This window comes from Lemur catta, chromosome 3, assembly GCF_020740605.2.
Source record: "Lemur catta isolate mLemCat1 chromosome 3, mLemCat1.pri, whole genome shotgun sequence".
In the NCBI taxonomy this organism is placed as follows: domain Eukaryota; kingdom Metazoa; phylum Chordata; class Mammalia; order Primates; family Lemuridae; genus Lemur; species Lemur catta.
The window spans coordinates 88,396,470-88,408,482 of NC_059130.1; the positions used below are offsets into that span (position 1 = coordinate 88,396,470).

At 36.5% G+C, this 12,013-nt stretch overlaps 1 protein-coding gene across 1 annotated transcript in view; it reads right to left on the reverse strand.

Moving 5' to 3' along the window:
• Nucleotides 1-612: 612 nt before the first annotated feature.
• The window catches only part of RNF11 (ring finger protein 11), a 36,732-nt gene continuing 25,331 nt past the window's right edge, over nt 613-12,013 (reverse strand). Inside the window, exons 2-3 of the mRNA XM_045548067.1 lie at nt 4,360-4,529; nt 613-2,920 (exon numbers count right to left, since the gene is read on the reverse strand). Of these exons, the coding sequence (XP_045404023.1) occupies nt 2,749-2,920; nt 4,360-4,529 (342 nt within the window). The 3' untranslated portion in view covers nt 613-2,748. The remainder of the gene's footprint in view (nt 2,921-4,359; nt 4,530-12,013) is intronic.

Consider the following 12,013-nt stretch of genomic DNA (forward strand, 5'->3'; position numbering starts at 1 on the left):
TGTGGTCTTTCCCAAAATATCTTCTTGTACCATACTATGCAGGTAACTGTAACTGTGGAAAGCAAAACTGCATGTAAGGGTGGACTGCCGTACTTTATTAAGTGTGACTCCTTTTAAAACCTGAATGCTTCTTTATGAAGGAGCTTTGTATGCAGAGACTCTGTTACCTCAATGCCCACTATTCTGTGAAATTATACTGTTTTATAAATAACACCCAGACTTTAAAAAGTTGTGTAAACTAAACTTCAAGTATCTTGAAGTATTTTAGCTTGGGTTTTGCATTCAAAAGGGTAAGAATCCTTTGTTTTATCCTGATCAGGCTTTTCAGTCATCTCAAATCCCACAGCCAAGCTCCAACACATCTTGCCTGTATCTAAATAAATAGGTTGCGCCTATTACTTAGCTTTCCAAACTTTGAGGCTATCAAGTTTCTTAAGTATATGATTAGATGATATTAAACCCAAGCAATAAAAAAATGCTCCCCAAAAGTATACATACTTAGAGATTTAAAATTGATTTATAAAAACTATTTAAATTGATACATAATTATTTTAAACGATTAGATATTTGGGGGAATAGTCTTATGTAATGAACTCTAACTTTAGCCCTTCACACAGATGTATTATAACTTTATTTAACAACTTAGTAAAAGCCGAAATTGATGGTTCTTAACATGGTATGTGGGAAACAAAGTTAAATACAAAGTGCCTAAAAAAGGTGCATTCTGCTCACTGCTAGTTTGTTCAATATTATTGCCAAAGTTCTGTGAAAGAAGCCTTGTAATAAAGAAAGACTAACTGCAACATGGAGGATGATTTAAAAAAAAGTTCATTTACCAATTTTAACAATCTAGAAAAAAAGAAAGTCTGACTATAATATTTGATGATACAGACATCACATTTAAGTAGAAAACACAAGAATAAAAAAAGCAATTATCACTGAAAATATTGCACAACTTCAGCTGTTTCCTCCAAATTTGCTTTATGTAATTGGGTGGATATAAATTAATCAACAGAAATTTAAGCAAGATACATGTAACAATTTAACAGAACCTGACAATCTAATTTCTTTCAAATTTTATCTTGAAGTCTTTCCATCATGGGGCTCAGAAGAAAATTAACCAACATATGGATACTACGGTTGAATGTCAAATCTTTGCAAAGCACTTATGATATACTAAATCCCTCTATAATGCAATCATGACGAACCTTCACGATACTTGAATTTTGTATGTAGAAAAGTGTTAGAGTCAAATATCCAACTCAATATAAAATAATGAGAAGAAACACTTCTGATTTCTTTGTTACGCTGAGACTGCTTCTCCTTATGCTAATGAATGATTTTTAGCTATAATATCACTGAGCTGAACAAATAAGTCACCTTTGATACATAAGGAAAAATCAACACATGCTAAATGGATAAAACATTACTACTACTACATCTTTACTAAACCAGCTCTACCTCTAACACATCAGAAGCTTACAGATTTAAAGTGTTCTTACAGTAACTGCAAGAAAAAGATAAAGGAGAAATTCCTTCTTTTTTTGAGATCACAACTATGAAGTCATGTGGTTATACAAATTCTGCATTTGTGTGCAAAACATGAAACACATTTATCTTTATTCTCACTGCTTAGTCTTGTCAGTAAGCTAGCAGGACTTAATAGATACTTTTCAAAGAAACAGAGACTGAGATGTGTTTTATATAACTTCAATAACCTTAGCACTACAGTAATGAGAGATGCAGTATCCTTTTGCTATGGTTCAAGATAAGAGGGAAGGAGGTCACAGGAGAGAGAATAAATCAAAATTGTTACAACTGAGAAGCTACTTCTCTTTAAGTTTCACCATGGTCACCTTCACTGTGTATATAAACATGGTGGCATAATTCAAGCTCAATAAATCAGAATTCTTAATATTTAAAATTTACCTTGACTTTCAACTATCACCATATTAACAACCAAAATAATTAGATAAAACACATAGGAAAGAGTAATATTAAACCCCACTTTACTAGAGTTGGTTTCTTGACACATTTACTCATTATTTTTATAGAAAAGGGATAGTGCATCTCAGTTTGCTTACAAGCTAGGAGATCACTTTGAATTCTGCATTTCCTAACTGCAAACGGAATATAGCACTTATAACAGGTTATAAATAAACTGGTTTTCAAGCATAGAGCCAGCCCCAACGATAATAATACACTATTTAAAAAGACCTAAGGCAATGAATTCCATTTCCAATGGAAAAAAAGAACTGTGCAAACAAGCTTAAAACTACTTTTTTTGTGCCAGTGTTATAAAATGTAGCTTTTAATAAAACCTTGACCCAAATGCCAGCAACTTCAGAAAAGAATTTGGGTGGGGGGGGGGGGGCGAAGAAAAAAGTTATTTCATTTAGGAAAAATAACCACTATCTTTTCCTAATCTTCAACACACACAATTTAAACATATACAGCTGCTGTAACACTTTACACAATTCCTATGTACTGGAGCAATAACAAGATCTAAATACAATTATATTTTTAAACACTGGGTCAAGGCTTTACATAAAAATACCATCCTACTTTTCCCACTAAGTTTCTAAAATATCACATACTTTCCCCCAACATCTGCAGCCATCCAGGAATTTTTAGGAAACTTTTGTGCATGATCTTAATTCCTAATCCCTGGCTCTTTGGGCTCAATGACAAAAGATCAAAACCACCCAAAAATGATGGTTCACTTGAAGTCAGACGAGAGACCCCGGCTCAATTAGTCTCATAGGATGAAAGCAGTGCTGCATCAACTGGCTCCATGCAGGAGGGGCACGTGAAGGATCTCATCAACCAGTCATCTATACAGTCCAGGTGATAGATGTGCATGCACGGCAGAAATCGAATTGGGTCCCCATAAACAAAGTCCATCATACAGATCACACACCTGTTGGGTGAAAGGGAAAGAAATCAAAAGGCATTTTTAGAGAGATGGCCAATTCAGAAAATTCTTTAAAGTCCCACTACAAGCACAGTGTTAATGTGAGTGACACATTAGAATGGTTTGCAGGTCATCTCATTAACAAAACATGCAAATTAATTTTTCCCTCGTAAGTGTTGATCCATCCATACTCTCTTATTTCAACCCCTGAGAATTTGCAAGGCTTAGGGACAATTAACAGAGCAACAGAAATGGGCCATATAGGGATCAAGTCCACTGTGAGAAACCTGAAGGAGAAATGTCATACTTTAGGTAGGAAAATAGATCAACTTTGTTTCCATGTACTGAGGTTTTAGTGTAATCTTGGAGTAAAATAATTTACATTTTATTGACTACCTGTAAAAACAGAACCCACTAATCTCTACGTACTGGACTGCTATAAATTAAAGCTATCTCCACCAACTTTGGTTTTGGGTTCACTGCACTTTTCTACAAGTTCAAGAAACAACCTGATTCTGCAGTGTTCCCAAAGTCCATATTCTAGATAGAATTTGCTCTTTCAGTACTAGCACTAAATGGTGCTATGGCTCAAACAGCCAAACATCAACACAGCAAACTAGATTATGTCTGTGTTGATGAGGCCATTCGCAAATTTAAAGAGGAATGGCTGTCTACATTAGGTATTCTCATTGACAATGATGAGCCCGGGGAACAACAATTCCCCAAATGTATAATTTTATCTTCAACTTATCAGGCTTAATAAAATTATGTCACAAGTTAATAAACAGATTAAAGACTTTTCTCAATCTCACTAAAAACACTTAGCCAACAATTTTAATGGCTGCATAACCTACTAATGTATTCCTTTCTCTCTTTTTTTTTCTTCAAAACCAATATACAACAGGAGTAATGTATTCCTATATCACAATTTACTTAACTCTATGGTTGGAGAATTCAGATTGCATTGTTTTTCAGTAGGTAAGATTATGGTGGATATTTTGTGCATAAAATTCTAATAGGGGAAGCGAGGTACACGTTTTAGGGGTAGATCCTTAGGACTATCATCTCAAAGGGTTTAGAACTTGTCTCAAAGAGTATATAGGTCCTTGAAATATTACAAAACTGCTTTCCAAAAACCAACTGACAGGGCCACCAGCAATGTTGGTCCTAGTTCACATTCACATAGGTGAATGATTTTAACTACCAACCATTGTCATCCAAATGGACAAGCACCATACATACAATGGTCAGAATTCATGCCATCACTTCTTAGCTATTTTCATATGAAAATTCTTAATTGCTACATTTAAACATTCTCTTGCATTGACTAAGGTGTTCCTATATATTAAACATCCAACTTCTAAAGTGCAGGAGAAAAAGCAAATTTTTTAAAAGCAAATCTCTGAAAGTAGACCTTTGAAGTATATAAATTTAATAAAACTTACTCTCGGATCTTTTTCTCTGATCCATCTCTTCCAGGGTCATAAACTCCTTTAGGCAGGTGCTGAATAAGGCCTATTCTTTGAGCTATCCTAATTTGTTCCTCTTCAGTCAGTTGAGTTGCTAGCCGAGTCTGGCTAGGTGTTGGATGATAGACTGGAACTGGAACTTGTTCCTGAATATTAAAAAATGGAAAAAAAGATTACTTTTTAACAACGGGTTTTCTGGGGGTTACGCCTTCTTTCTTTTGGCTGCAGGTAGGAGGGAAAGGGGCCCTGGGGAGATATAGGAGGCTGGGATAATTTGCAGCAGTGTGATTATGTTTTATCCTGCCTTAACTTTGGGTATTGCAAAACATACACACCCTTGAAAAAAATTCATGTTTAGGTATTTGACCTGCTTTAAAAGGATATAAATGCAGGCTTCACTAAAAAACTGGCAAGGAATACTACCTTAAGTGTTGCTACATGAAGATCATATGACCCGGATATATTTACTTCTGATAAGTGAACAGATTAAATAATATAAACAGATCTGCCATGTGATTAACCAGTTGGACAACACTCACTAAGCTAACTTACTATTCTACAGGCTATAGTGGATTTGTGGCCTCAGGATTTGAACTGCCCATTATAGACTTACTTCATTTTTTCTTTCCATATAGAAAATAACCTTAAAATTCACTTATTATTTATTTAATAAGATTGAACATTATTATGATAAACTTATGAAATTCCTTTTGCACTTTGGATACATATTCTGTATGACCAAAAATTGAGTGACCCTTTAGTTATTAATCATAAACATGGCTGTGGGCACCTCTGGCTTAGATATTCACTTCTTCAAGATTTTATACTTAGGCTGTGTATGGTGGCATGCTCCTGTAATCCCAGCTACTCAGGAGGCTGAGCCAGGAGGATCACTTGAGCCCAGAAGTTTGAAATCCAGCATGGGCAACAGAGCAAGACCTCATATCTTTAAAAAGAAACAAAGAAACAAAAATACCACCACCAACAAAGAAAGGATTTTGTAATTAGCAGGCAAACTTTCAATGCAGAAAAAACTTCCATGGTTTGGAGTCAAAAACTGTCCCTGCTCGGTTACTTATTAGCCATATGACTTTGACCAAGTCATTTAACCTCTATGAGCCTCAGTTTCTCCATGTGTGAAGTACTAGGGCCACTATAAGTATTAAATGGGAGTATTTAAAAGTGCTGTCTTTGGTATTGTACTGGACACATATAAAAGCCGAGAGTAAATGTTAGCTGCTATTATTGCAGTGCTACTATTATATGACTGCATTATAGTATTCCATAATTTATTTTCAAGTGGATTGGACTATAGTAAAAGTAAAGGGGAGTCTACAAGTCAGCTAGTACCAACTCTCTTAATTTATAGGCCCAACCAAGCTTGTCTACAATCACATAGTAAAAATATTGAAACTGGACATCTGTTTTCCTTCTAATTCTGTGAGTCTTTTATGCAACAAAAAATTCTATTCAAAGGAATTGTATTTATAATCACAACACTTAAAACTAAGCTGCTCTGGTGGAATGGAGCTGGGATGGAGTATGACCCAGGAGCGATGAGGATCCCCACTCCCATACTCACTTTGGTTACCTTTGCAGAATTCTCAAAATAACAGAATAATTTGAAAAACACTACTCCTAGAAGATGGGATTTTCAGTCTGAAGAATTAAATTATAAGATATGAGTCTCAAGTCTCTTTGAATAAAGGAGATAATAGCACCCACTCTGGAGGGATGACGAGACAATCCTATCAGATAACTAAGAGCTTTGTAAATGCTAACATTTGTAAATTATTCTAGTCCTTTGTTTTCTCCCTATCAGCAACTGATGCTTTGTAGACTTTAAGCTAAGTGCTACAGGCCAGGGCTTTGATCCCGACTTTCTGGCTTCTCCTTGAATACTAGCAATTCTTTGGCCTCTATTGGGACCTCTGCCAGCTCTGAGTTCAACCCTTGGATTACCATTTCCAGTCTGGACTACCTTCCTGAGTCTCAGCACCAGTCCTATTTGACCAATGAGCTGCCATCTACACAAAAATGACATATAAGGTCACATAGGAACAAAGCAGTATGACACTGTCAGTAAAAAAGGGTCTCCAAAATTCCTGAACATATCTAAAAATCAAAAATAACTAAGTTGTTTTAGAGCAAAAAAACTCCAAGCACTTGTTTTTCAGAGGCTAGATTTCTTCAGTCTTCTGGTTCACATGTGTATAGAGAACACAAGAAGCACAACAGAAAAGGAAAGCTCCATTTTATGGAGAAATATATTAATAGACATTAAAGAGGAAAATAAGAACTACTCTTTAACACATTGACTGCCACACTAGAAAAAAGTTTTTTTCTTTGGGGCCACAGTGTTTTATTATGAAAATAGAATAAAACACTTTGAAAACGAAAGATCCTTTCTAATTTAATGAAAAATTTGTTATTTTTTTCTGTATGAGAGTTATACGCAATTAAATTGTCAATATTAATTGTAACAATAAGAACATCAACAAGTAAGATTTTCAGGAACCAACTGCAGGGCTTTGCCCCGGGGGCCACCCATCGGGTAACATGTATGCTACAGCATGGCAGAATGAGTTGCCTGCATACCACATGGCTCCCAAAGTAAAGAGACGTGTGAGTTGCATGCTTTACAAGGCCTGGGGCTCAAAACTACTATGAGTTACATACAACACACATGGCAGTTAATGTGTTAATTCACATTATAGATTTATTCTCTCCTTTGGTATTTTTTATTAAACCATAGGAACCTTTTAGAAATTTTAAAATGATTCAAAAATTTAATTTCAGTTTACGTGCAACTTTTCAGAAAACCATAGAAGGAAGGAAATGACCAAGACTTCTTGATACTTTAAAGATGTATGTGATCTCACCCTTTTGATCACATGCCTAAATTTTAATTCCTATCATACTTGTTTAGAAAAATGGCTTGATATATTTAAGTTAACTGTTTACTAACTAGAAAGTCACTGAATAGATTAGATAGGACTATAAAAATACCATTTTTTTTGTTTGTTTGTTTGAGACAGTCTCACTGTCTCACCCTGGGTAGAGTACAGTGGCATCATCGTAGCACACTGCAACCTCAAACTCCTGGGCTCACGTGATCCTCTTGCCTCAGCCTCCTGAGTAATTGGGACTACAGATGCACACCACCATGCCAAATTTTCTATTTTTATTAGAGATGGGCTCTTGCTCTTGCTCAAGCTGCTCTTGAACTTCTGAGCTCAAGCAATACTCCCTCCTTGGCCTCCTAGAGTGTTAGGATTACAGGCATGAGCCACTGTGCCAGGCCAAAAACTGATTTTTAAACGATTTAGATTTGGGGTTGGTTCCCACAGTTCCCTAACTGATGGCTCACTGTGCCTAAACTCTGTGTAAACAGTACGTTTCATGGAGAACACCTGCTTTCCTCCTGGGAGCATGGATTTTGGTATGTGCCATGTAGTGGGTGCATATGTACTCAGTATCTAGGGCTCTGGGTCTCTAATGAGCTTCCCTGGTCACATATTTTGTCACATGTTGGAGGAATTCAGCATGTCCTATGCGACTCCAGTAGGAGGAGTCTTGGAAGCTTATTTTTGGTTTCCGTTGGGCTTAACCTATGCACCTTTTTCACTTAGGTGATTTTGCTTTGTATTCTTTTGCCATAATAAATCATAGCTGTGTACAGATTATATGCTGAGTCCTGTGAGACCTCCTATTGAATCACCAAACTTGGAGATTGCCTTGAGGACTCCCGATGCCAATGCTATGTTTTGCTCCTACTTTATACTTGCTACTATGTCTCATTTCCAGCTGAAAACAAATGGAAAAAAACTAGAAATGTTGATTAGCCTGTATTTCAGGGCCTAAATATGGAGCTGATGATAAAAGGTATACAATCACACTTTTTACATAGTGTTCAGACTAACGCATGGCACTTGCAATGAATCTTGCGTTTTCAAAATTGACGGTATTCATCAGGAATGTCCCCTTGTGAAAAAATTATGCTTTGAATTTGACAATAGTGGTTATCCAGCACTTGTGTTTTATTCCTTTTCTCAAAGCAAACTTTAAAAGACCTCTAATATTTTGAAAATTATTTAGTATAGAGAAAAGCACTTTAAGATAGAAGCAGGCCAGGTGCAGTGGCTCACACCTGTAATCCCAACACTTTGGAAGGCTAAGGCAGTAAGTACCGCTTGAGGCCAGGAGTTCAAGACCAGCCTGGGCAACACAGATCCCAGTCTTAACAAAAAAAAAAAAAGAAAGAAAAGAAAAAATTAGCCAGGCATGGTGGTGCAGGACTGTAGTCCCAGCTTCTCAGGAGGCTGAAGCAGGAGGATTGCTTGAGCCTAGGAGTTTGAGGCTACAGTGAGCTATGATGGTGCTACTGCACTCCAGCCTTGGCAACAGAGCAAGACCCAACAAAGAGATAGAGACAATTATGGATTGAACTTTGTTCCCACAAAAAAAATTCTCATTGAAGCCATAACCCTGAGATTACGATGATATTTGAAGACACGGTCTTTACAGAGGTAAGTTAAGGCATAAAGTCCATATGGGTGGGCCCTAATCTAATATGAATGGTGTCCTTGTAAGAGGAGATCAGGACACAGAACACAGAGATGGGTGACCCTGTGAAGACAGAGAGAAGGCAGCCATATGCAAGCCAAGGAGACAAGCCTCAGAAATCAAACATCTTGATTTTGAATTTTAGTTTCCAGAACTGTGAGAAAATAAATTTCTATTATTTAAGTCACCCAGTCTGTGGATTTTATTGTGTCAGCCCTAGTAAACTAAAATAGACACAATCATATTTTACCTCTTGCAACACTTCAAAATGGGCAGAGTTTAGAGTCAAGTCCAGGTCTACCCAGCTTAGAACTTGTGCTTTAGCACTAAGCCTCCCAATTTTGCAGTGTACCAGGACACTTAAAAGGGAATACTATGAATCTGTTTATAAAAATCTAAATCACCAATGTACTAAACTGCTAATTAATATAAATACTGGCCATGAAGAGTAGTATTTGATTAAAGCCTAGAAGACCAGGGGGAGATAGGCCAAAAGAACTTGGGGGTGAGCTTCCCCTGGATGAAAACTTGTTTTGGATTTATATCACAGCAAGAGTAATCTGTGATTAAACTGACTGTCCTCACCTCTGTGTCAATGAATACAAAGTCTTATTTTTGAGCCTGGGACATACAGGTGGTTATCTCTGGGATAAATTTCTTTCCTTACCACTAGACTAAGTTTGATGAGGGAATGTGCTATGTTTGTTTTGTTTACCAATGTATACTATCTATATAGTATAGTATCTGGCACACCTGGGACTCAATAAACATTTCTGGATAACTGAATGATCTGAATCAATGCACAAGTGCTCCTGTAATCTATGTCTTATACATATTAGAATTTTGTAAACATTCTATGAAAAAAAATGCTAATGATTTGGCTTAAGCCACAAAAAACCAAAAAGAAAACTTGATATACATTACAACGAACATTCTCCATGTGACAATACCTGGCTTGTTGCCTCTTTCAAATTTCTACCTACCCATCCCACAGGAACTTCAATAGTTCCAAAACCAAATTAACTTCCTCTTTCTATTTCTACATTCCCAAACTTATAATTTCTATTCCCCTTATGTAGATTAATAGCAGAGAAGTATAGTGGACAGAGCATAGGCATTTCATGGAATTTCAGCTCTGGCACTTTAAAAATTAGGTATATGACCTTAGGCATATTACTTAATACCTCTGAGCCTTAGGGTTCCTCATCAGCAAATAGACATAATACTTATCTTAAAGGAGTGTGTCATAAGGAATAACTAGAAAAGCACTCACCATATGATGGAGCTCAATAATTGGGCCCTTCTACTAGACATTCAAAATAGACATCTTATCCTCCCTGATTCCCAACTTCCTCCCTTCCCTTTATCCTCATCATCTATGTAAGTATCTTACGCTTTTTTTAAACTACCATTTCTTCTTGTTGATTAGGAGACACATATGCTTGCCCCGTGAGTTTAAATTAAGATGGAATTCACTCAGAGAAGCCAATATACCTTAAATAAATTTAAACCATTTTCTCCTTAATGCTTTCTCTAGTTAGCCACATAAGTCTGCAAGCAAAAACAAAAGAGAAGAGGATCTAAAGAAATGTATTTTCCTTTAAGAAAGGGAATGATTTAAAATTAAAATGTGCACTATGGAAAAATGCAGCATCATAGAAGAGGGTATAATAGCAAATGAACACAGGATTATAAAATATGCTGAGGCAGCGTAAAACACAGGATTAGAGACCAAAAAAGCAACATTCACCTATAAAATGGTAAATGTTGTTAAGAATATATTCGGCTCTACTCTTAGGGAGTTTATAAACCAAGAAAGACAGAAACAGGTGAAAGTATGTATCTCTTCCATCTGAACACTGCATTCAATTTAGGGAATATGATACAATTTCAGAAAGTGAAACAATGCAGTTGGGAAGTGCCTAAATAATGTGCTGAGGCTGGAAATAGTACAAGTCTGTGGTGAAGGAAAAATAAAGTCACTGCTAAAGAATGCAGCTTGTCACCAAAAGCTGTATCTTTTCCTCCAGTAGGAAATAAGATCCAGCTCTTCCGATCTTTCTCCTTATAGCCTTACAAGCTGCTGCTGGCACCACCCCCTCCCCAGCTGCAGACTCCTACGGGGAATGTTTTCTCTGAATTTTGCAAGACAGACACTTAAGGCCATAAAATGGAGGATTTGGAATAGTTGGTCTCAATGTATATTTTAGTTCTGATGCTCCATGAATCCTGACAAAATAACTACTACCATTTATGCAATGCCTGAATAATTACACCCATAAAGGAATAAAAGCTAGCATCACATCCATGATCCCAAGAAATGATATGATTTTATATGTAATGAGAAAGTATACAAATCAGACTGGCCTGTATGGAAAAAGGACATTGCTTCCACGGAGGTGGATTATGGTTTGTTTAGTTTGCTTGTGTTTTAAAGAAATGAAAAAGGATGGTTTCTTTTCATCACATAAATATTGACCGAGCACTTAGTACACAGGGTATATACCTCACTGGAGACTTGGTAAGGCATTATCACTACAAGCATTCAGCATAAGCAAATTATTAGATAAGCTTAGTCATCCTTCTAAAGCTTGGAAACAGCTAAAATCGAAGTCACTTGAGCCTGGGCACCAATTAACATCTTTATTTAACACCCAATCACATTCCAGACAATGTTTTAGGCAAAGGGGATACAATGGCAACCAAGACAGTAAAATTAGCTGGCCTTACAAACCTTGATACAGAAACTGTAAAGAAGAAAACAAAAATAACTACACCTCATCCACCAGCTCCGACTATCCCTATATTGCCATGACCTGACAACTGACAGTCATACATTACAGTGGATCCACAGGCTAACCAACACTTGATGATCTGTACCTCCTGGCTGATGAAGACGGGTTCAACCAATAACATTATTTCTTCTATTAGGAATCAGAAATAGGAAACTGAATTAATTGACCTGGAAGGCTATGGACCAGCCAATAAAAGACATGTAAATAGAAGTTATAAGGAAACTGATGATATTAAAGGCAGATTAGCAATGTAGACAGAAGAGCACACA